A 26,407-nucleotide genomic window follows, 5' to 3' on the forward strand; every position below is an offset into this window, starting at 1 on the left:
TTTGTTTACATTATAAATCATTTATTGAAATATAAATCATCTGAATGTACATGATGTCAAATAATGAAACAATATTAAAAGGTCATACTGGGTGTGATTATCTTCGACTACAGATAGAGTACCATCATCAACACATCACTCACAGACACTCACATCCACACTGCTTTATACAGCTGAGGCAAAGGAAGAATACAGTATTTTAGGTTCTGCTTGCGTATTCATCTGCAACACATTAGACACATGGGACAAAAAAAAGCAAAGTGCAACAATGATTGTAGTTTGTATCACAGTCAACGGGATGAGGCAGAGGTACAGTAAAGCGAGAAGATGCCGGTGGGGTAACATATGTAACAGATGTACCACAATACATTGAATTCAATAGTAATGTCTCATTAGAGCTAGCTAGAAGCTACTGGAGGTCAAAATGGCAAAGACAGTTGAAACACGACATGATAAAAGGTCTTTGGCAGGTATTATGTTTGATTAAATACTACCTTGGCTTTGATTCATTTCATTTTATAGCTTCCAGGGATGTAAATGCTGAAAGCCTTCTGCTTGGACTTCAATCCATCTCTTTAAAAAAGTGTTAATTGCTGTTTGTCTTCTAACAAGGCATGGGCTGGTATCAATATCAAAGGCTAAAATTTCCCATCATACAAGTCTTCCAACTTAAAGTCCTTCTTCCAGTGATGTTATCAAAGTGTTCTTCAGCTGTGGAGCATTAACTAATGTCTCCCACCTGCTGCTGCACACTGCCGATCGGCAGGCTGAAGGAAGGGTAGTTTACTTTCCTACAACTTTAGAAGTATTTCACTGTGTTCGCAGTTTAAATATTTAAACTGGTCTTGCTCTATAAAAGAAAAGAAAATGCTGTTCTGGCCAATAAACCCTTAAAAGCCACAATTAAATTTGTCATGATTATTATGATACTTTTTGCATAAGTCTATGCATCAAATTAACAAATAATGTTTTAGATAACAAATATTATAACTTCAATCATCAATATGCAATTAAATATTTGAAGCGATATGACTTATATTAAAGAAATCTAATTTTAACGTGTTACACGTTTCAATTAAGAAATTTTGTGCATGTACTCTGGAATCTAGCTGGAGATCGGCACCAGCACCCCTCCCGACCCCACTAGGGACAAGGGTGTTAGAAAATAGATGGATGGATACCCTGGAATCTCAAACCAGCCCATGATTTGTTCTAATCCACACATTTCATTGAGATGTCCCCATGGTGTTCTGTAGACCTAACAGATGTATTTTATAAAAACAGTGTCTTCATAGTAGCAGATACGGATGCAGAAGCTTATTTTTGTACTCGCATACAATACTTGAGTATTACCCCCAGTAATTCTCTCTTATAAAACAACTCTGGAGCTATTTACATTACAATCACACTTCATTTGGAAAAAAAAACAAACAAAAAACAGGCCCACGTGTCAAATGTGAGCTAGGTCTTTATCTGGAATAAAGCTGAAGATCTTTTTTTTGTGTGTGTGTGTTTGGGGCAGAAACGGAGAGGTTATGCAAAGACTAATGCAACTCAGAAGCTCTTCTTGCACCCACTCAGACAGCTACGATCTGTTACTAACTATTGGTTTCACAACAATACATGTTCTTATACTGATGACGTAAAAAAATAAATTTGAACAACTGCAAATACTTAGCTATTTGAGAACACTATATAGTCACAGAGAGAGAAAAAAAGACGCACTCAGTCCAAACGTTGTGCTTTATCTCAAAGTATTGCTACTGATTGTGCCAGCATCAGGTGCTTCCCTTGTAACAGTTCCTACTTCCACATAATACAGTTCCTGGTATTGGAGTCGTATAGCAACAATAGTGCATTTGTAGTGGTATGTTGTAGGAGTTATGCAAAATTTCTGACCAACACGTTCGATTTGTTCCTTCTTGCTTATACTGCAGGTAAAAGAATGCCCAACACAATAAAGCTTTTCAAATGGAAGATGTTTCTTCTTCTTCCTTTTTTCTGATTTGTTTGATCCGGATACGTCCAACACCAACACTTGCTCCCTCTTGGAATCCATCCTGTCAGTCACTCTTTCTTTATTGCTCATCCCCATCTCCATTGCCGAAAAATAAAAAAAGAGTCATCGTCCACGGGGAAGGGATGGCCGTACCTTACGTCACCTCGGACTCACCGAGACTGCGAAGTGGTTTTGTTCTGTCCTTGAAGAAGGAGTGTCACGGCCAGAGTCTTTGGCTGATTTACAGGTCCCACTCTAGTGTCCCACTGTCCTTGCAGCTCTGCCCCGTGCCACTCCTGCTGAGGCTGGGCAGCTGTCACAGAAAGCTGTCCTCGGCCAGGTCGCTGCAGTCCAGACACATCTCGTCCAACAGCGTGATATCCTCCAGGGTCTCGCCCTCGCGCTTGGCGTAGGTGGAGCTACTGGAGCCAGTCTCAATGGCGCTCTCCTCAGACGTTTGAGAGCTACATGGGGGAGAGAATAACACATCGTTGTTAGTTTTTGTCACAGAACTATGACAAAACTATTTTTATTTAAAGTGATCTAATTTTGGGCCATTCTTCTTTCTAACATACGTCAAGCTCAGATTAGATGGGAAGCCTCTGTTAACCGGGACCTTTCCACTGATTATTGAACATAATTTAGTACTAATTGGATTAAGGTGTAGACTTTCACAGGACTGTTAAAAAACATCATAATGAATTGATCCAAACCACCGGATTGTAATTCAGGATGTTGCCCGTTTACACAGAGCTGTAAACGGGCAACATTTACAGCTTTGTAAATGCTCTTTAACTCTTTTACTCTTCAGCTAAAGAGTCACATTTTTCACAACACAGTGACCGGAGTCTCTCACGCTGGCACTTTTTGAAACCGGGTCTCAGAGTGAAACTTTCATGTAGCACCACCTGTGGAAGTGTGAAGTACTCTGCAGGTGCGAAAGCTCACAAAAATAAATAAATAAATGAATGAATGAAAGTAACCTGCAGAACTGTAGGATTTATTCAATGCATGAACTGGCAGATAACAAAAACAATGGTGGATGGCTGTGTTGTGCTACTTTACCTGTTCAGTTTAGCACAGTTTTTAATAACGAATGTATGTGTTACATGAGCACTTCATTCATGGGAGATGGAGACAGGTTACTCTTTACTATCAAGTGGAAGCTAATAGTCAAAAGCACACATAAGTCATTCGATGACATGATAAAATTACAGCACTATTGTGGATTGACATGTCATCTACAGCTGACTCTCGGTGTCTTGGTGGTGTTGACTAAACGTGGAACTTTTTTCCCAATCAATACTGTCAGTTTGCAGGTAGCATTAGCTGTGTTTCCATTACAAATGTGCCCAAAACTGTGTTGATATTCCGCTAAGGTCCAGAAAACACAATTTTGCAATTGTGTTGTATCCATTAAATAAAACATGCAATTAAAATTGCATGTGAATAAAGTTTGTTCACGTGATAAATCCTTATAAAACATGCAGCGCCATCATCCTCCAACTACTTCCTGTCGTCGTCTTCTTCATGGTTTGCGCCTCTGGCAACATTCGGTAGTTGATCTTGTGACTTGTGTGATGCTAAAAACGTCTTTCCATTGTGGCTTTGCGAAATAAACAACTTACAAGATGGCCAAGAAATCACCTCATCTTTGTTTTTCAACTTTTCATTGAAAAACAAGTTTTTTGTGGGGTTTTTTTTTTTGGTAAATTAGCATGTTTCTAACAAGCAAATTTATTTAAAAAAATATGTGGTCAATGGAAACGAGCTACCATCATTGTTCAGAAGTTTTCTTCATTGATTATCCAAAGTTCAGTTCATTCAAACCTTTTACATGTTTTGCTTGGCCTTCTGGGACTTTTAAAAATAACTGTCCTCTGGCCACTTTCCATAAAAACCATGTTTATATATATATATTTTATATATATATAAATATATATATAAAACAAAATAATGACTCTGCATACCTGTGTCTGTTCCTCTTTCCGTAGTCATCATCAGATATAGGGTCCAGGTCAGGGAGTGGGATGATGTAGCCGCTGTCGGAGCTCAGCCGCTGCTCGTCGAAGCCGCTTTCCCTGTCCTTTAGCTTGCCCTGGTTCTTGTAGGGAATGTCGACGTAGTCCGCGTCCGTCTCGATGCAGACTCGAGTAACGGCGGGATGGTCACTCTTTAGAAAATCGTGGTTCACCTTCTCATAGTGCTGCATAAGAAAACCGTACGTGGATTTAAGAAGCTGATCTAAAATAGACACTTGTTAAATGTCTCGTGCTGCAAAGAATAAACGCGGTTGGAACATAGTCATTGGGGTGTGCGCGCGTCAACAGAAAATGCGTCTCCGAGAGAGAAGGATGTGTGTGTGAGGATTTTGTCATCAGCTGGATGGTGTGACCCAAGCTGGAAATCACAAACATTCCCGCCAAACCAAACGTGCAAAAAGACTGACTGCTCCTGAGCTGCTGGCCATTAAAACTGGGAGTAGGACAGGGGCAAAGCTGTTCTGACGCACAACATGTGGTGTGGAAGTCTAATTAAGGCTGGGTGGTGGAGGCGAGAACCGAGGCTGTGTCATTACCCAGACTGAGGCCAGCCACTATGACCATCCAGCAGCTCTAATCACTTTTACACAGATGGAGGGAGAGAGCCTCCAGGAACCCTCCCAGTGTTCTCACAGAGGTTGTGGACTGGCTTTTGAACTGTTAAAGCTACCAGCAGCTTTAACAGGGGGAGGGGAGAAAGGACTCTCAACCTGTATTTTGCTCGGCAAATAGTTGGCGACAAGACCAGTAAAACGACCCAAGAATGAAAACAACTAAGACGGGAGGCGGAACGTATCGGTCAGTAATGAGTGGTGGTAAAACATGCAGAGCAGGTGTTCCAGACACAGAGAGCAGCGCTAGACGGGAAGCGATGGGAACGCTCACCCTCTTGTAGCTGGAGGGCAGCAAAGACGCCACATTTTCACTCAGACCCATGAAGGAAGGCCTCTTCTCCGGCTCTGTGTTCCAGCACTTCATCATCATCTCGTACCTGAAAAAGGTGCGCACAACATTGCTGAAAAAGGACGGCGCCACCCAAGCCTCGTAATTTCACCGTGGTGAATGTCAGTCGTTGGCACATTAGAGCTCTCAGAAATGACATTGTTCGGCGTGACGTCAGGGAGGTTCTGACAGATACGGCATGCCTACAACATGAGATCACGTACACATCTTGCGGCGCGTGCTCAGGTTTTGACATCCTGTATCCGCTCTTGATTTTGTTGTAGAAGCTGGAATCCACCACCATCCCTGGGTACGGAGTGCCACCTTCACACAAAGAGACAGTTATTTATGACTGAGAGCCAGCTGCTGTCGTCAAGTAGCTGTTTCTCACTTTATTGCACCTAGTAAAACTTTGATCGATGCGTAGCTATGTAGCGAATTAAAATAACTCCTCTTTAACTGCAGGAATATAATCTAAGGCAAATATTCTCTGAAATAGAATAGAATTTATTACCAAGGAAAACAGTAATAGTTTATCCCAGTTCTGCTTAGCACAAGAGGACCCTTGAGCATCTTGTTTTACAATAACTTTTTAATCTCTGATTAGCAAACCATGAAAATTGGATACAAAATGTACATATGCAAAAGCATCTAATTTACCAAAATATTATAGAAGTAATGTTAAGTGTGCCAAATATGGGCCACTGAAATATTCACTTTCTAACACACAATCGTTTTCTAGCTTACTTAATGTAATTGAATTATAAGTACAAGTTTTCTTAAAACAAAGCCTGCAAATGTTTTTTGTTTTTTTTTTGCAGGTGCCAATAAATGTGGAGAATGCTATAAACGTCTGTGGAAATAAATAATAAAGACAATATTTCTACAACGAAGAGCTCTTTGTTAATTAAAAACATTTGTTTAAGTAGGTTATGTTAAAAGATCATAAACTGTCATTTTATCACATGCAGTTGCTAACTCTGTGACTTTTGTGAATCCACGTCGGTTGGCTGAACTGAAGCTAACAGGTAGTCTTAGAGGGACCAACACTGCTATAAACTCAAATTCATCATCTCAAGCCACCGCATCGGTACTCTACTTATACACATTGATGCCAATTCAACACATACACAGGATTATGTTTGATTTACTTTGTCACTATCACAATTGGTTGGAATTATGCCTAATTTAGTTAATTTACATACTGAATACATGAATGTACATTGATTGTTTTTGCTTAACTTAAAATGTCTATTTAATTTAAAACAATATCAGGTGGTAAGGGGTTAGATATATGATTAGACACATGAAAGTGTTTGGTTTTTTATTTTTTATTTTATTAGATTTAAAATGGTAAAAGTCCACTTTAGTCTTTACCTACTAGCTAGCATTAAGATACAGCCTCAAAGATCATCTACTCTGAACATCCATCCATCCACCCTTGTTCCTAATGGGGTCGGGAGGGTTGCTGGTGCTAACTATCTCCAGCTACGTTCCGGGCGAGAGGCGGGGTTCACCCTGGACATGTCGCCAGTCTGTTGCAGGGCAACACAGAGACAGACAGGACAAACAACCATGCACACACACACTCACACCTAGGGAGAATTTAGAGAGACCAATTAACCTGACAGTCATGTTTTTGGACTGTGGGAAGAAGCCGGAGTACCCTGAGAGAATCCACGCATGCACAGGGAGAATGTGTAAACTCCGTGCAGAAACACCCTGGGCCGGGAATTGAACCCAGGACCTTCTTGCTGCAACAGTACTACCAACTGCGCCACTGTGCAGCCCCTACTCTGAACACTTACAAAAAAAACTTACAAAAAAACCACCAAGGAAGTTTTTTTTTTGCAAGTAAAATTTTTCTATAATTCTCAACCATCCTATTTAACATCACTGTGAAAACCATTTGTATCATTAATGTCTTATGGCTAATATTGAATGCCAGAAAAATATTTTTTTAAAGGAGTCGTTTAAGAAATACACCCGGCTTTGGGATTTCTACATGGGTGTTCAATATGAACCACACTGAAGCACCTTTTCATATTTACCACTACAACAACTTTTATTTATCATCGCATAAATTTATGAACTGAAGTCATTTTAAAAACTTACCTAGGGTGAATATTTCCCAGAGGAGGATGCCATATGACCAAACGTCACTAAGACTGGTGTACAGGTTGTCAAAAATACTTTCCGGGGCCATCCACTTCACTGGCAAAAAGGTCTATTACAAAAGAGAGGTAATGAAAAGAATAAATATCATTAAAGCACTGCATGCCTTAGCTAGAAGTTCATGTCTGAGCAGACACTCACGCTTCCTTTGGAGACATAGTTGTTGTCATGCATGATGTCTCTGGCCAGCCCAAAGTCACAGATCTTAACAATCTTGCCCTGAGAGAGAAGGACATTCCTGGCTGCAAGGTCCCGATGCACGCACTGTCAACAACAGAAGTTGATTAGCAGCATGAAGGAGTCGCTGTCATCTGTTCGCTCCAGTACATTCTGCTCCCACAGCCACAGACTATTCCTGTGTCGCATTTTCAGCCAAGGTCATTTTTAATACTGTTTCATTTTGCTTTAAGAAGCATAAACAGGCTGGTTGGTAGAGACGGCCATGACCGCTGGGATATTTAGGGATAATAACTATGAAGTTGGATGAATAGTTTCTGGCTGCAGCGCGTCTCGGCCTGGTAATTCTAGCTCTAGCTTCGCTGCTGCTATATTCGGCGCCCAGCTTTTCTCCTGAGTGGCATCGGCAACCTTTATGGGGCTGCTTATCATACGCCCGCTGCTTTCCCCGGTCCCCAACCCCACCCTGGGCAGTTCGTCTTATGCAGCATAAAACAAAATCTGCAAAATTCCGTTTATAGCCTCGGGAATCAGAGCACCGGCTTTCTTCAAACGTACATTTTTGGACGCAAGAAACTCCATTCCTTTGGCCACCTGGTAGGTGAAGCTGAGCAGGTCGGTGGTCGTGAGGCCTTCGCTCATGTCGTCTGACAGCAGGTTGTCGGATTCTGGTTGGGAAAACACACCATCAGGGTACCCGTGAGTAAATGTTCAGTCGCAAATATAGCCAACTTTTCTTAGTCCTGGCTTTTAATGGCAAACTCAAACTGGGCATTATTATGTGTGCGCTACAATTATCTTCTCCGGGTAATTACAGGCCACTGCCAGGCCTAAATTCTGACAAGGGTGTACCCCGTTTAACCAACAATGACTCAAACACAACACCAAGGCCCGGCGAGCGTGAGCCAGTAACTCTGAGGACAGACAGAGAAAGAGAGAGAGAGCGAGAAGAGTGTACACACCGCCTGAGTCTTTCTGTGAAGGAGGGTGGTCGTAGTCGGATCCCTGTACGTCAGAGTACTTGGAGGTCGTGCTTATCTCCAGCATGGGCACATACTGGGTGTTGTCCGCCTGCTTCATGTCCATGTAGTCTCCTTTACACTCGAAGGACAGGATCACGTAACTGGGAGCAAAGACGAGAGAGGAAGAGTTGTTGATGGCAGCGAACTAAGAGAATGCTTCCCTACCCCTGCTTAGCGTGATGAAGTCATCTCAGAGTTTCAAGGTGTGGCCATTGGTTATTTTGATGCCAGCGGTTTTCCATGTAGTCAAAAAGTTCTGTTTTATTTAATTTGACTGATGAAATAAAACAACACGTTCGTTTTAAACCAAATTCCCTACATGGTTGCAAACAGGAGTTCTTATTCCTTTCTCGTTGACACCTTCCTTATGCCTAAAAAAAAACAAAAGATGTTTGGAAGGCACAACCAACACATAAAAGTAACTTTCTAGCTCCTGTGAGGCTCTTGGTTGCTTTTCTGATGAATGCTGTCCACGGTGGATGACTACATCTTGGTAGTCGTACAAATATCTTTCCATTTTACGATGAGGGATTGGACGGTGAAGTTCACCGAACCCTGCTTCAGACCTCTTCAAAACTTTATCACTGACCTGTCTGCTGTGTTCTTTGCTTTTTTATCACAGTTTCTTCATTTATGTTCTCAAACAGTACTTTTGAGATGTTCAAAGAACAGGCAGAGTTTTAATGAGATTAATTATTGCACAGGGGACCTATTTGTGGCCTTCTGAAGGCAACTAATTTTATTGGATTTTATTTAGGGGAGTCGGAGTTAAGGATCTGGCATACAAATGTCACTGGAAGACACACTTTTCATATTGTTGATTGTAAAAAAAAAAATTATTCTTTTTTCTTCCTCTTCACATTTATTCTGTTCTTTGCTTTTCTTAGTCGCATAGAATCCTGACAAAATACCTTGACGTTTGTGGTTGTGCTGTGACATAAATGTGGGAAAGCTGAAGGAATAGCTTTGAACTAAAAGAACTAATAGATGCTACGACTGATAACCAGCATCTACTAGTTCTCTTGTTCTTTGGGCTGAGGTTGGAGGGAGATGTGGCTGAGGCGAACGTAGTAGCTGGGATTAAATCATCTTATGGGCGTTTCGAGGTGCGGCCACTGTGAGTCATCCATCAGCACAAGAGGCTCCTTAAAAAGGGGAGGACAGGCTGATGTTTCACTGAACATCAGCCTGTTCAGTGACCTGTTAATTGGGCAGATACAATTAACAGGTAGCTGAGCAGCAATGACATTATAGGCTGAAACGTAAAACCACTCGAAGCTTTGATCTGATTAGGGGAAGATGCCGGACAGTCTCCTCCACTGCTGAGTTACCATTTAGGAGGTTTTCACGTGGTTTTGTGTCTTCTCCCTACATTAATTTTTGCAACTAAAAATCAAAACAACATTGAAAATCTTGTTTTAGTCTCGGATTAAAACAAGATCATTTGAGAGAAGAAAAAGCACACTGGACTGCTCTGGCCGCCGTACCTCCTGCTGTTCTCGTCCGCAGTATTGATCCCAAAGATATCCAGCTCCTTCTTGTTTTTCTCTGGACTCGGGCTGAGGAAGCTCTCCCTGTTCTTGTGCAGATAGTTCACCAGGTCGCCGTGGAAGCAGTACTCGGTGATAATGTAGATAGGGCCTGGGAACAACACGGAAGATAAAGGCGGGCACCAGGCGTCAGTCTGCAGGCTAATCTTATCAGAGCCTCATAAAGGCTAAAAGCTCAGCCAGGAGAGCAAGCCTCTACTTTCCCATAAAAAGCCTATTAAAATGGCATGCCCACCAAAAGCCGTCAGTCTGCTGCGGCTCTTAAGAGCTGTAAAAGTCTTCTACGATCTAATCCGAGTGTGTGTGTCTGCGTGTGGGGGTTTATGCGAGCGAGGCGATAATTGTGCGTGTCTGTGTAAAGGGGTGACTAAATCACATGAAAGAAGCGACAATGGCTGCAATACACTGCAGCCATTGTCTGCTGTACAGCTGCTGTACAGCCCGTCTTTGCCTTTGAGCGAACATGTTTGTCCAGGTCTGCTGTTTTTGCGTGTGCTTTTGCTTTTATCACCTGACTTGGTGCACGCTCCCAGGAGGTTCACGATGTTGAGATGAGGTCCGAGGTGAGTCATGATCTTCAGCTCAGACATCAGAGCCTGCTTCTCACTGGAGCGAGCCGTGGCTGGAAGAAGGTGCAGCAGCCATGACTATCACACGACTCAGTTGAGTCATCAAATCATGCACCACCTATCTCTTTGATCCGAATAATTTCCTTACTCTCACCCTGGTTTGCTTGGGAGATTCTTGCTGTCCCCACTCAATCTGCTATTGAGGGTGTTGCTATAGCTACATGTTTTCAGTGATTTGTTGTGAGAACGGTGTAGACAATAATAGAATGCAAACGTATCACCGTTTCAAAAGAAGAATTTTGACTAATATAACAGAATGGCATTGGTTTAATTAGACAAATTGGTACTACCGACCATTATACTGTCAATAAATAAAATGTTTTCTGAATGATCATAACAACTGGAAACTTACTGACAACAATTTTGGTGCAAGATTAATAGAAAACTTGAGTACCTGCTGGTATTTTTTTTATTATTAAAATAAAAAGCAAAGAGCTGTGAAACTTTTGTAAAATCTTCAGTGTATCACAGTAAATATTTGCCTTGATCTATTTACATGGAAGCACAAAATTCTGAACAAAAATTCTTTAAAACAAAATCAACATCACCTTCAGTGCTGGTATATTGTGAGTAAGTAAATGAAAGGCATCTAGGCTATTAAACAGGTTCTTTTCACAGTGCCTTGCAAAAGTGGTCATACCAGTTTAACCTTTTCCACAAACCCAAGTTTTATTGTTGAGATTTTATGAGCGAGATCAACACCAAGCAGAGCAAAATGGTAACCAGAAAGGTTTTGAAAGCCTTGCTTTACCTTCCATTTTTAGTAAATATACTGCCTTGTCTTTCGCTGTTTATCACATAAAGTCCCAGTGAAATTGTTTGGAGTGGTAAGACCGAGGCTAAATTATACACAAGTATACTCTGTTCCCTAGGTGACCACTGAGGTCAAATGAACATATTGGATTTATGGGTAAAAGACTACGTATGAGTGAAGCCTTTTGCAAATTACATTATATAGTAAACTGGAGTCTTTGTCCCCATTAAACCAAACAAAACTAGGAAGAAAGAAATGCAAAAATGTTTTAAAAGATTAAATGTTCAACTTTCAGTTTACCAGTTTAGAAAACACAAAGCACAATATTACTACTTGCATAAAGTTAAGACACTATTAGTAGTTCACGCTTTTACAAGCGCACCCCTTTCGCCACGGTCTGTGAGAACAAAGCCAGTGAAGCTATTTGCAGGTCATGTTTATCACCAATGGCTCAAACAACAGCTTTTAAACTGCTTAAATTGCAGTCAGCAATGCTTATGCTGACTTTGTAAACACGCTTCACCTCTTTGCCTGAAAACCTATAATTTACTCGAAGAAGCAGACGAAAAGACCAAACTGGTCAACAAGCTCATGCGATTGGTGACTAAACAGTGGCTTCTAGTGGCGCGGGTTAGCTGTCTTTTAGATAAAAATTTCTTTTAGACTTACGTTTCAGCATTTTCACTGCCACCTTCATAACAGGCTGAGAGCGACTGAGTCCGTAGGCAGTGCCCTCAACCACCTTCCCGAAGGCTCCAGAGCCCAGGATCCGGCCTGAGGATTACAGGAAGGCACACGGGTCAGTCATCCGGGGCGAAACGAGACACAGACGATCTGCTTTATCTTCTGTGACTCTTGAAGTGGTTGCATTTCCCCTTGATCTATGGGACAAACTGAATGGCAGCTGTCAGAAAACCACTCATTCCGAGCTATCTTATCACAGCCCTTACTTCAAAGGCAGAGTGAGATTCACGAGTTGCAACATCTCCACAGGGAACTATAGGGTTCCAGAACATCACAAAGACATTTAACTCACCAAGCACAAGTCTATCTCGGGGAAACTCCCATCTGGAGTCGTAGGGAAGCTGCATGGGATCCACATAGATGTACTCATGACCGTCTGGACTCACAGACTCTATGACCCTCCAGCGGATCTCGTACCGTGGTTTCTGGAAGGCGGAGGACGCATAAAGTTATGGTTTCCCCATTTTAACAAGCAGAGCAGTAAAACCAAATGCATTATATTTAAATCTGGTGTTTCTTGGTCTGATTCACAACCTCACATGAATGCTTGAAATATGGAAATGAGCAACAGAATGGCGTGAAACTGTGCAGTATGATGTCGACAGTACCTGCTTCCAGATAACAACCAAGACAATGAGTGAGATGATGATAATGACCAGGAGCACCAGCACAGCAGCAGCTACCGTCAGCTCAGGGTGAGGGCCTGTTTGTAGGGAAAGCCAAGGATGGCATATGTTACATTCTGAACGCTCTTCATCACCTGTATGGTTGCTATAAAATACATGGTAACACTTTATTTGACGGGTTGTGAATAAGACTGTCATAAACATGACATAACACCTGTCATGAACATGAGTAAGTCTTCATGAATATTTATGACTGTTGTCATAAAGTGTCATTCAGTAAATCATGACGCTTTTAATACAAAGTTCACATTATTCAAAATGTCTTCGTTACGACAACTTGACATTAACCAAGAAATCATGATCTGACATAAATTTGTTATAAAAGTATTACTGATTAAACTTTAGCTTTAATAACATAAAGCTACATAATTTTTAAAGTTTAGCTTTAATAACATAAAGCTACATAATTTTTAAAGTTTAATCAGTAATACTTTTATAACAAATTTATGTCAGATCATGATTTCTTGGTTAATGACAAGTTGTTATAACAAAGACATTTTGAATTATGTCAACTTTGTATTAAAAGTGTCATGATTTACTGGATGACACTTTATGACAACAGTTATAAATATTCATGAAGATTTACTCATGTTCATGACAGGTGTTATGTCATGTTTATGACAGTCTTATTCACAACCCATCAAATAAAGTGTTACCAAATACATCATGTGTATTACAATGGAAATTTCCCTTTAAGATCAGTTTCAAACCACAAGGTGTGTTGACAACTAGCTCCTAAACGGTGTTACACCAAATGGTCTAAAATATGTGGTTTCCATGAATTATCTCCCACAATGATAACTCATAGACCTGTGAGAAAAGACACTGGTCTTTCTCACAGTAGCTGGAAATGTAGTCTTCCAGCTACTGCTCCTCTGACCAGACTTCACACTGTTCATTAGAAGGCCCATTGCAGCTGCAAAGAACATCTAAAGTCAGATTAAAGTCAATCAGTTGACTGGTAGGTGTGTTCTTACCATTGGACACCAATTTGATCTCCCTGCTGACAGCTCCTATTTCATTCTTGGCAAGGCATCGCACAGCCAGAGTGCTTTTCAGATGGCCAAACATGACCTGACTCTCCAGGTTGCTCTCCTCATCGAAGTGGGACTCCATCGTGATTTCTGTTGAGTTGGTGGGTAGAGGCGCCCAAAAAGACGAGTCATTGGCGCATCTTGAAGGGAGTGAGATAAGAATATGTAAATTGAACTGGTTATGGCTACTGAGCATATATATATATATAAATAAAGGACAAACATGTAGTCATTTTCAGAGTAAACAGTGGATCTTACTGTTTGATGTTCTTGCATATGAACCACTCCACAACAGGAGTAGGCTGCCCCCTGGTAATGCACACTGCAGACTGTCCTGTGGCGGAACCATGGTGAATGTCCATGAGGTCCACGATGACTGCAGGCACTGTAACGTTGTGAGCAATACAAGGTTTGAGTCAATCAAAGTAGGCAGGCCTTCATAGTGGCTGCCTACTGTTGGTATCATCAATTTCCTATTGATTTGGTAAGATGAAGTTTTCCTCCTGACCTTTAACCACCAGGTTTAAGCTGATTTCATGGCTCTGGTTTCCGTTCTCCACCCGCAGGGTGTAGTTCCCACTGTCCTCCTCCCTGACCCGGATCAGGGTGAGAATACTTCTGTAGCTGTGCAAAATAAGAGCAACAGAATGTGAACTCACCACAAAAGTTCAAAATGGCACCAGACAATTTGTGGTGGCTCTTCATTTGCCTTCAGAGGAATAGTGACAGAGACTAACCTGGTCTCACTGGTCTGCTTCAAACTGGTGGAGATCTCAGCGATCAGGTCGCTGAGCGGGACGCCGTCCTTGAGCCAAGTAACATGGGCATCAGGAAAGGAGGAAATTGTGGCAATGAACTCCCGGACGTCATCCAGCTCAGCAGATTCGTGGTCCCGAAACTCCGGCTTGATGGACAAAAACTCACCGGCTGTTGGAAAAGTGGTCATCGGCAATGCTCATAACGACTTCAGAAAATGGCCTGAAGAAATACTGCAACAAAATATTCACTGCAATTAAATATTGAAGACTCATACCAAACACTTGAATAGCTATTTCCTTTGTCTGGGTGTCTCTAGACGCTACAGCGGTAATGGAGCAGGAGTAGATGCCGCTGTCTTTGGTTGAGGCTTGTGGGATTGTCAAGGTGTACAGGATCTGGCCTTCATTCTTATTTTCCCGTACAGTTTTGGTACCCCGATTAGCCTGTCATACCAAAAAGGATCATCATACACCTTTACGTCAGTCCTATCTTACAACTAAAACATGTAAAAAAGATTGGAAAACTCATTGGACTTCACAGATTGCCTTGTGACCTCACCGGTTTGCCAGGGTATTTCCAGTTGTCTTCCAGTAAATAAGGTCCTTGAGCCAGGCAGTTGACAGTTATTGTGTCTCCAACCAGCAAGGCAGTTCTTTTGGCAGACAGCTCGACGTGCAAGACATCTGAAATGGAGCAATTGATACCAGTTAAAAGCCTTGTGAGGGATCAGAGAGCCACTGAGCATTTGGGTCACAGTTTATTTAAAATATGTATAATTCACAAGTCTCAAAAACACGCACCTATGGAATCATGGACGATGTATTGCTCACTGGTGTGCTCCTTTCCGTTGATGATGGCCTTGCAGACATACGTTCCAGTAGGAAATATTCCCAAAGCACCCTTTTTACTGTCATAATCACTAGGTATGGTTTGGTTGGTGTCAACATTCACCAGTGTCACAATAGCACTTGGATCAGACACCCTGCAGGGAATCTCGATCTCATTTTGGTCAACCGGCACATGGTTAATGAAATTTGGCACGAACAAAGAGTCGGGATCTGTGTTGGGGTAAAATACATTTATTAAGTCAAAGAAAAAAGTCAAATACCAAAAATCCATAAGCAAATGTATGCTCCGTACCTGACACATAGACGTAAATACTGCTGGTCTTGGTTTCCTCTGCAGTGTGGTCATTGTAGAGGCAAACGTAATAACCTGTGTGCATCGCTGTGGCTTCGTCAACAGCGATGGTGGTGACGAAAAGGCCACTGTTGTCCTCCTGCGATTCCTCCAGCATGTCGTACGGTGTTTCCCACATCAGCTTCGCACCTCCGCGACATGTCAGCGTGAACGGCTCGTGGAGAGGGACGACAATCTCATCCTCGTCCGGTAGCAGGATAGGGGGGAAGGACGGTCTGAGGTTAAGTCTAGTGGAACCTAAAACGGGACATGTTAAGAGTTTCGGTCCTAATTTATGAATTGTTACCCACTTATGCATCTGTCTAGAATTTATTTTTCCAATCTGTTTGTTTTACCTGCCACTTGGAGGATAAATGAGAACTGGGCGGTGCGAGAGCCGCTTATGGCTGTGATTGTGTAATTTCCGCTGTCTTTCTCCATAGGCTGCCGGAACGTAACAATGCTCTGATACCTGCGTGAAGAACATTGGAGCTGATCAGACGTTCTTTAAAGAATTTTTGGCAAATATGAATTATTCATTGCATTTTAGCTTTTCACGTGTTGTTACAATACAACCAGAATCATCAACAAACAGAAACATCAAAACAATGCAGTGCATCGTTGTGAAAGGGAAGGTTGCCTGCTTTTGATTTGTTTTTGTTCTTTTTACAAAATAAATCTTTGATGAGCGCCCCATTCCACTCATCCCCTCCCCAATTATAAAAATCTTTGTCTAATGCATATAATCCCAATGAAATACATTGAAGTCTGTGGTTTTTAGGAGACAAAATGTGAGAGTAATTCAAGGATTTCAGTCATAACTCATGTGTTCGTGTACATTTTGTTCAAGAAAAACAAACTTTGCGCTCACCGATTTCCTTCCATGTGGCTAGTTTTGGAAGAAATGTAGTAGTTCTCCGACAGCGCTTGGTCGTCTTTCATCCATGACACTTTCGGAGCCGGGTATGCATTAATGTAGATGGTGTACTGCGTCTCTGCCAGAATGCCAACGGACTCCATCTTCAGAATCCCTCTGTGGTCCAGGGTGACAAAGGAGTTTCCCCCTTCAACAACAATAAAGGAAGAAGATTAGTGAATAATGATGATTATTGATTTACAAAAAATGTCTAAAGACACAGAGTAAACATGAAAAATACGGTGTCAGAGGAGTAAAATGAGACAGGGCGATGCGGAGGGCTGGAGTGAAACGAGGGCCTGACACACATCTGCTGAAACCATCCCATAAAACACACTGGCTGATGGTAAAACCAGAGCTCAGGCTTTAATGTTGCATAGAAGAAAACGACTTCCACACAGATCTAAGCACGCCACGCGCACATATGTGAAACACGCTAATTCACCTCATGATGAGGATATCAAATATTTATTAGGGACTGCAAGTCATCGAGCAAGCGGCGTTACACTCCAGCTGGAGCCCTGTTCAAAACTACTTGGTGAATGTTTCTGACGGGGGGCGAGACTTACCAAACACAGACACAGCCACGCTGCTCACCCTGGTTTTTCCACTGGCCTCGTGCCTGACCGAGCATTCGTAGCGGCCGCCGTCCTGAGCGGCGGCTCGCGGGACGCTCAGAGTGTAGATAACCCAGTCAGGAAGACTTTCCGTCGTCTGAATCGCATTTACAGCCTGCGAGAAATGGGGCGGGGGGAGGAGAAAGTAAAATATGTTTTGCGAAGCTGCTCACAATTAGAATGGGTAATCACATACAAATGATTTAATTTAGAGCACAATTTGGCTGCTTAAGCTTTGTGCAGTTTTTTTTTTTTTCCATTTTAAAGTTACTGCACAAGGCCGATGGCTAAAACACTGGTGAGGCCAGAGGAGATAAATCAGGATCTCAGAGCCTTTTAAAGGCCTGCAATTGCAGCTGAGACCAGAACCAGGAGTCGGGCCTCCTGCATCCCTGCCTCACTATCTCTGGAAAAAGGCTTAAAGGAATCCCTCACAGAAGATACAGCACATTAAAGAATGTGGGGCAGCACAAACACAACTTGTACAGTGGCTTGTAGAGGTATTCGTACTCCTAAACTTCTTCAACTTTTGACACATTGCGACTGCAAGGCTACAGAGGTTTGTTAGAGAATAGGAGGGAAGAAGAAACAGCATCATGAAGACCAAGGAATCCAGCTGTAGAGGTCAAGGAGAAAGTTCTGGGGTTCAAAGCTGGTTTAAGTTGTAAAACAATCTTTGAAAATGACACAGAGTGCTGTTCAATCCATTATCCAAAAGGGGGAAGAAGACAGCACAACTGCAAACCTACCAAGGCATGAACTGATCAGAGAAGCAGCAAAGAGGCATATTTACAGTGTCTCTGAAAGAGGAGCAGAAATGGTCAAATCTGATGACAGGACAACTATTAGTCACCCACTTCACAAACCTGCACAGCAAACATGTAGAGGGCGGTATAGTGGTCAAATGAGAACAAAACGTAACTTTCTGGCTGAGATGCAAAATGCTGTGTCATAGAAAACTAACACTGCACTTCCCCCCTACACCGCCGCCCACCTACTACCATCCCTGAACACACCATCCCAGCGATGTGTGGATGCTTTTCTTCAGCACGGACAGGGAAGCTTATCAGGGAAGATGGATGGAGAGTAAGCCTGCTAGATAACAGCAGCTGTACTGGAATGGAGTTTCAAACTGCCTGCATTTGTTAGAATGCACTAACAAAAAAGAGAACGGAGCTTCAACGTAAAAAAAATGAATAATTCATTCATTTCCATCCATTATCATACACGTTTATCCCTAGTGGGCTCGGGAGGGGTGCTGCTGCCTATCTCCAGGGGTCAACGGGCATCACATTCCTAACCCCTAACCCAAAAACAACATTTCTCCTCATGGGGACCAAGATCTGTCCCCACAGGAAGGAGTGGTCCACACAAGCCACAGTGTAGACAGAAATAAGTCCCCACAAGGGAATAATAACCAGGTTCTCACACACACACGCACCGAAGGTGAATTTTATAGAGACCAATTAACCTGACAGTCATGTTATGTTTTTGAACTGTGGGAGGAAGCCGGAGCACCCGGAGAGGACCCACGCATGAACAGGGAGAACATGGACCCCGGGTGGGGAATCGAACCCAGGACCTTCTTGCTGGTCCTCCTTGCTGCAAGGCAACAGTGCTACCACCTTTGTAGCCCAATTGAGTTAATTTGTTGCATGCAATTTGTCAGACTTCATTTATTTATGTTTATTTGCGTGGACGAACTTAATTTGATTATTTGTAGCAAACTAACTCAGCGAACTAAGACTTGAATATTGATGTTCATTAAAGATCTCCATTCACTGAAGGAGTTTGAGCTATTTTTGCTGAAGAAAATGGACAGAAAGTTTAATAAAAACAACTTTTGATTTTTATTTGTAACCTTTTCTTCGTAATTAAACTGCTTCATCATCTCACCACATATATACTGAAGTGTCATTGAGCTGTAGTAAATGGGAGGAAGCTCATGGGGTGTGAACACTTTTGTAAGGTTCAGTATGTGAAACTGTCTCAGACTCTTAGAACCGATGCCTTAAAAGCCTCAGATGTTTGGCTGACTGTCATGTGGAGACGGCATCCACCCCACCGGTCCCACGGTCAGCAGGTTCAAAGGATTTACTGTCCTGTTATTTACCGTCCTTTGAGCTGCCTCCTTTCCTTCAGCCATACATCATGAACCTTTAACCTCCCTGTCAGGCTCTTTGACATGGGGGTTAGCTGGCACACCGAGGTTTTAAACGGACATTGTCCAAATCAAGATGGCATTTTAAAAAACAAACACATTGCAACCCCCTAAAAGATGGACTAGATCGCAACAGGCAGGTAAAGATCTGAGTTCGATATCTCAACAGTATGAAAAAAGGTAAATATGACCTCATAAGATTCTGGAAAAGACCAATTAGAGGTAAAGACAGGGGGGGGGGGAGAGAACGACATCTTACCTGTGTTTTCAGATGGATCCACTGCTGGTGGAAGGCTGGGCCAGAGGGTCCGATGCAGGAGACGTTAAAGGGCTCCCCGACTCGCACCGTCTCCGCGCTGGCTTTGACTTCCACCTGAAAGTCGCTCACCTCCGTGGATCCTGCAGCAGGGACCACCACAGAGAGGCTATCAGCACCGACATCTCACAGGAAACCAGGCGGTGACAGCTTGATTACCGTGACCACATTCATCACGGCGTAATGGCTGATGAGTTTCAGTCATTCTCACACACACACACACACAATACATGCTAAGCTTGTGCATACATGTGTATGAATTCAATCCAATGAGATCACAAAGCAGCTACTGCACAAAGACGTAAGAGGTCTTGCTACTCTTTAATCGTTGTTGTTTCACTGCAGTTTCCTAACAACCAGCCTCTAATCTTTTTTTTTTTAAAGTACTACAAAGCGGTATTTTAACTATGCAACAAATTCTCACAAGTAATAAAACCCTAGCTGTGTGGTAAATTATAGTTCTCCATGAAATATGTTTCTAAAAAGAAAAGGGAAAAAAAATGCTGATTTTGCTTTTTGTCTGTTTCAGTCAGCGACATCTCAGGATTTGTAAAACTTGAGCTGATCGGGTGGCATTAATAAACGCAATGGGGATCGAGTCAGTTTGACAGATTCCAACTTGAACTGGAACTTATACTTGAGTTGCAGGGAGGCTCGGCCTCACATGTTTGACCTGATGACCCCCACCCTCTAACAGCAGGGTGGTGATGACGGCAGAGATTGTCTCAAGATCTTTAAGTGATGCACACAAACCAGACCACATGCTTATCAGCATTTGTCTTAAAATGGTAGCTGAGGATTCTAAGATTTTAGCATCTGTCCATTCCGGTGTGTTCTCCAAATGTGTTTTTGTTGCCAAATTTTCCTGAAATCCGCTGAGTGTTTTCATATGAGGCTTAAATGCCTCGCTGCAGCTATACAGAGTATTTATTTAAAGTGATTTGATTAAAAACATGACAACAAGAGGGACAAAATAGCAGGAAAAACAAAATAAATCAAGTGGACGTAATTAAAATAAATTCTGATCAGTTGCCTTTGGCGACGTCGTCAGAGGCCTGTGCTTATGGAGGATTGTTTTGTTGGGTCTTGATTAAAAGACAAATAACAAGAAAATGGCAAAACAAGTCGAAAACGTGAACATGGCATGTTGCCCATAGCTGACAAACTGCATCTAAGTGAGTGGTTTTGCAGCTTCAAATGTATAAGAAATGCTATTTCTGACTTACCCAAACTCATTACGGTGTAGATGTCACTTTGGAAAGTCTGGCCTTTAAATGTGGCCTCACACCTGTACTGGCCAGGAGAGAGGTCGCCCATGAAGCCCACTCTGTAGTCGTAGTACCTGTGGAGCTTCTCTCCGCCGGGGACTCGGATTAGTTCCACGTCGTGGGTCTTTGCCGTCACTCGGCATGGGATGATCAAATCAACCTCGTAGGGAACGAGCAGCTCCTCTGCTCTCTCTGGGACAAACACGACCTGAGGATCTAGAAATGGACAAGAAAGAATGTGACCTTTTGTAAAGTAACGGTTTATCTTCCTTATGCCAACTTTTTAAAAAAATAAAGAAATAATTGGTCAGCCATATATGATCTAGTCCGAAGTTTTCCATCGTATATTGATTGATTTGTTTACTTTTTTTAGTCACCACATGGATACATGTTAAAACAATGGGAATAACACCATCTGTTTTTGCCTGGCGTCTCCAGATCTGCATCACACCTTTCCCACTTCTTCTGCTGGTCTCAACTGAATCACTTTACTTCACTGTGATGCAGCTCTGTCGTTTCTTTTTTTTAATTTTTCTTGTAATATTATGTGTTTTTCCTCACTTTGTTTGCTTCTGAGTTTTCAAAAATATCACTTCTATTTGACCTTTATGGTTGTTTTTTGCATTTCTTGTTATTGTCCAATTTGATCAAAAATGACCATCTTCCTGCTTTGCATCCTGATGAGTGATATTATCCCATCAGCCTGAACAAGAACATTCATATTCAGGTCTTATTTGTTTTCCCCTCCTTACCTTTGACTAGGACATAGATTTCCACCAGATCGTTTTGGTCGCCCTCCTTGTCTTTATGCCTGCACCCGTAATAGCCGGTGTGCTCGACCGTCGCGTCGTAAATGAGGAGAGCTGAGGTGAAACCGTTTGAAGTAACGACGGCGTCGTCCGCCGGAGGTTCTTCCCAGACCACTTCTGATTGGCCCGTACAGCTGACGTTGATGATGGAGTGGGGCTCCAGCACCAGCTCGTCTCCTGCTGGCCAAATGGTGGGGGCGGACAGTCCAGGCGTAACTGTGGGACAGTTTGCTCAATGTTAGACAGCGTTTTTGATCTTAAAAAGCAAAAGAAACAAAAGGTTATATGTCTCATACAGGTGTTTACCTGAAACCATCAACACAATGGCAACGCCACAGACCAGGTACATCCTCACGCTGTCCATGACTGTGGATGCTCAGGCCTGTGAAGGCAAGAAGAGGGACTAATTATTTCAAGTAATGTAAGGATTTTTTTTTGTTGTTGTTGCATTTTTATACTATCATCTTGCACATTGATACTAAGTAAGTCATTGCGCTACATATAGATAGACAGGCTACATGTGTGACTCCCAAACGCTGCATTTTCTGACCATCCAAGGAAGATACGCTGAATATATATAAGCCTGCCCTTTTCTCATGTATGTATTTACTTAAATATTTTTGATTTCTAAGCCAAAGGCGGAGAGCTCACAATTTGCTGAATCGTGAGCAAATTCAGCTGACACCACTGGACTATACCTACAGAATATTATAAGATAAGATACATAAGATAAATCTTTGTCATTGTCATAAGGACAACGAAATTCAACAGTCGGTGCACATGCCCAAAAACAAAAAATAACTGTCTCACAATTCACACACAACGCAAGAATCAACAAACAACTGGCAAAAAAAAAAAAGAAAAATAAGAACAGCCACATTCTCACATACATCATTCATGATGATTAATGGTTGTTTTTGATTGCATTTAGTTTTGTTATTGCTATCGGGTAGAAACTGTCTCTGAGACGGTTGGTTCTGGTTCTTGTTCTGGTTGCTCTGCATCTTCTGCCTGAAGGCAGCAGTGTGAACAGAGAATGTCCGGGGTGAGAAGTGTCCTTTGTGATGTGTTGTGCTTTTCTTAGACAGCGGTCGCTGTGCAGGTCCTCCAGTGAGGGGAGAGGGCAGCCAATGATTTTTTGGGCTGTATTCACAACCCTTTGGAGAGCTTTCCTTTGAGCCATAGTGCTGCTGTTATACCATACGCAGATACAGTAGGTCAGTATGCTCTCTATGGAGCACTTGTAGAAGGACACCAGCAGCTTCTCCTTGATGTTGTTCCTCCTGAGAACCCTCAGGAAGTTCAGTCTTTGCTGGGCCTTTTTTTCCTTCTGCAATCCTTCTCCTATCCTTCCGCAAGATTTATATCGAATAATTTTATCCACTGGAGCTACATGGGTTAACAATGGCCGCCTTAGTTATTTTTCTATTCGTTTGCAGCAACATTTTTAGTCCGCAGTTGTTTTTGTTGTTGTTTTTGTTTGTTTGTTTGTGTGAGGATGTTGAGCCGCAGGTCACTGCACTTCCCTTCCACGGTCTGTAGAGGGCGACACAGTCCAACTTTTAGAGGCGACGCGACTCTAATCACGTCGCTTCTCATAACTGTTGGATTTTGGTTGGAAAAAGATTCACCTTTTCTTGATTCCGCCTAAGCGCAGACAAGTCCGAACATAGATGCTGCCAGCATGCCAAACATAGAAGATGCTAATTAAGACATCTTGTTATTTTTTTATTATTATTATTATTTCTGAGACTTAAGTTCTGGGAACAATTGTTTCCATTTCGGTGTTCACTACGCCAGTCTTCAGAGCAACGTCTTCACGGCGACCACGTTTTAAAGCAAGAGCTTTTTTTTTTTTTTTCATTAAAACATTATTTATGTCAAGTCTCCCTCGTTGATGAGGCAGTTTTATAGTAAACGGGCAACTTGTGTTTCTCCGTTTTATCTTTTTCAGCGTCTTGTCTTATTTGCCGGGGGGAAGGGAGAAGAAATAAGAAAAATACATTTTAAAAAAAAACCCTCCATGTCATCTTACTGTTTCCAACGATTGTCCGCTCTGGCTCAGCTGAGACAGGCTAAATAATCCATCGGCAGCGCGGTTCCTCAACTCTATAATTAGGACATCCACCATGCGCAAAATTACATATCTGCGTGGGAATCCGATGACAAAGTGTCTAATGCGATTTGACGGGGTTGTTTTTTTTTTTCTGTGCACAGAGCGAAATGGTGCTGAAAACAGTCTGCAGAGGCAGTCAGGCTCCCTGCACGCCCCTCTCTTTCTTTACCCCCCTCTTTTTCTCAGAAAGCGACTCAAAAAGTTGCCAAACTGTGCAACAGGTCAGCCCGGAGTAATAAAAATAAAAATAAAAGTATTCCATCTAGTGTCTAACAGATACAGTCCTCTTTCAAAAAGGTTGAATTTTCACGTTTTTTTTTTGTTGTTGTTGTTGTTTTTTCTAAGTCCAAATGCATCAGATCCGACGAAAAGACCCGTTTGGTCTCACAGCAGGGCAGGGGGTCAAAGAAGAATGCGTCGTGTCTCCAAAAGGGGAAAAAAAAACCCGGCGCAGAGCCTTTCTCGTTCTGAATCAAATCCAGACTTTAAAAAAAAAAATAAAAATCCTCTATTTCTCTCCACTGCGAACGAACATATTCCACTTTAATTCCTCCGCATCCCCTTCTGTAGGCGAGGAAAAGGCGATGCACAAATTCCAACGTGTTTCCCATTAGACGTCCAGGCAGCATCCCACAATTGTGCCTTCGGTCTTCGAGGTGACACCTCCAGCTGCGAAGCCGAAACTGAGCGCCTTTATCCGGAAGAGTGAGCGACATTTCGCCGCTCGGCGTCCAAGGAGATGTGAGGAGGGGACAGGGGGGTAGAGAGAGACCATATGGCGCAAAGCGCCGCTGAGATTAAAAAAAAAAAAAACCTAACACAAATGACTTGTGCAAAAGTTTTTGCACAGCTTGCAAAGTGCTGAATAAAAGTAAAACGAAAAAAATAACTTTTACTGTACGGACTTTATTCCGCAAACAGAAAGAAGGATAAATAGTCATCTACAACATGCATTCTGAAGGTTGTGTTAACGTGAGTAAAAGAGAGTTGGCACGAAACAAATGCTTAATCGACCTTTCAATTACCTTTTTTCCTAATCCCCTCTATTCACTCCTTTCTCGTAAGTATATCCACAGTGAATTGGTCCCTCCAGAAAGGGCGCAGCGAGGGTCCCCCTGTACGCAGCGGCAATAATCCTCAGAGATCCGGCGCTGTGTGCGCCCCTTCTGTCCGCATCCACGGCCGCCTTCACAACTGCTCTCCAGCTACAGCGACCTGTAACTGATTCAATGTTACAGTCCAACCCCCCTCACCCGAAAAAAAAAAAAAGAAAAAAAAGTAATCATCTGGCTCAAAGTAAATAACTCTCAGGAAATGCCCCCCTCCCCCTCCCACTCCTCCCCCTCAGTCTCCCCTCTGAGCGCTGCGCTTCTTTCAAAGTAAGATACTTTAGGAAAAGACGCACAGATACAAATAATGAACAAATTCGGGTTTTGTAGTGCAAACGGACTTTTAAAACCTCGTGTCTGAAGTTTCTTTTGTTTTTTTTTTTTTAAGTGTGTCTTTTTTTAAATGTTACTGTTTTGCGACCGGGCAAGTTCACCAACCCCTTACCGTTCTTTCTTTTCTTTTTTTTCTTTCTTTTTTTACTTATATAGAAATGCATCTATTCGTCGCCTGTTGTCGTTGCGAAGAAACGCGGTTCTTGTGCATCACACAGAAACTCTGCAGAAGTGGTTCTAGATGGCGCTCACACACCGCCATAGAACTGCTCTCCCTTCTCATTCATTTCATTCAGTTTTTTTTTTTTGTTTGTTTTTTTTATCAAAAGAGCCCAAACCATCAGAATGGTCCCCTTCTCTCTCCGCTTGTGTGACACGGAAAACTGAAGATTGGGACCCCTGTTACTGTCCATCAGTACGGACAGTTTCTTAAATCCGACCTTTTTTACCCCCTGTGCCTCCCGGCCCCCCGGGGCGGGGAGCTTCCCTGACGGGCATGGGAGGAATAATGAACCCCTGTGAATCACCTATCTATTGGCACAGAATGGGGGTATCAGACTGGTGATTGTGTGTGTATGTGTGTGTGTGGACAGGGCCCCGGGGCCTCCTCCTCCTCCTCCTCTTCTTCCTCGCTCCATGCAGCCGCTTGGCGCAATTACTTCCACATGTTAGGGAAAAGAACAGTGTCCTTGTTCTCCAAACAAAGGATCTGAGCTTAAGGAAGACCCAGCTTACCTCAAAGCAAGCTCAGGCTCTCACTGCTAACCAATTACATCCAGGTGAACCGGTTCAAACACCTCCAAACCACCGCGCATGTTTTCATTAAGGATGTTTTCTCGAAATCCTTCATTATAAGGTAAAGCAGTCACTAATTGAGTTTGTTTGTTTGTTTGTTTGTTTGCTTCTCTCGTGTTTTGTTTCGGTTTCGTTTCTAACCAGGAAAATCATAGTAGTCTTGTAAGTATATGGATTCCTGCTCCTCATATCATCCCCCTTGGGAAACAAGTTTAATCTTACACTCTTTCTTTTTTCTTTTTTTGCCTGTCCTGTCTCAAACCGTCCAGCAGGGG

General features: G+C 42.5%; 1 protein-coding gene across 3 annotated transcripts; it reads right to left on the bottom strand.

Annotated features, from left to right (window-relative positions):
- Positions 1-25,108, bottom strand: pdgfra (platelet-derived growth factor receptor, alpha polypeptide). 3 transcript variants are annotated; one of them, XM_028028023.1, is made up of 29 exons: positions 24,924-25,108; positions 22,086-22,163; positions 21,723-21,995; positions 20,929-21,186; positions 19,646-19,785; positions 17,178-17,340; positions 16,564-16,756; positions 16,049-16,164; positions 15,654-15,950; positions 15,314-15,571; positions 15,072-15,196; positions 14,788-14,956; positions 14,492-14,681; positions 14,263-14,378; positions 14,013-14,139; positions 13,698-13,894; positions 12,643-12,737; positions 12,327-12,459; positions 11,960-12,064; positions 10,419-10,529; positions 9,845-9,998; positions 8,298-8,458; positions 7,894-8,003; positions 7,300-7,422; positions 7,099-7,210; positions 5,208-5,307; positions 4,927-5,032; positions 3,970-4,205; positions 1-2,463 (listed from the first exon to the last, which is right to left on the bottom strand). In XM_028028023.1, the coding sequence occupies exons 2-29, from the start codon at positions 22,141-22,143 to the stop codon at positions 2,316-2,318; spliced, it is 4,374 nt and encodes a 1,457-aa protein (XP_027883824.1). In that variant the 5' UTR covers positions 22,144-22,163; positions 24,924-25,108; the 3' UTR covers positions 1-2,315. The 3 variants fall into 3 exon arrangements, with proteins under 3 accessions (XP_027883824.1, XP_027883825.1, XP_027883826.1); XM_028028024.1 differs by having other exon boundaries at positions 22,086-22,161; positions 24,921-25,108; XM_028028025.1 differs by lacking the exon at positions 24,924-25,108 and adding an exon at positions 23,815-23,966 and having other exon boundaries at positions 22,086-22,161.
- Between the last annotated feature and the right edge of the window lie 1,299 nt (positions 25,109-26,407).

This window comes from Xiphophorus couchianus, chromosome 9 (assembly GCF_001444195.1).
Source record: "Xiphophorus couchianus chromosome 9, X_couchianus-1.0, whole genome shotgun sequence".
Classification (NCBI taxonomy): domain Eukaryota; kingdom Metazoa; phylum Chordata; class Actinopteri; order Cyprinodontiformes; family Poeciliidae; genus Xiphophorus; species Xiphophorus couchianus.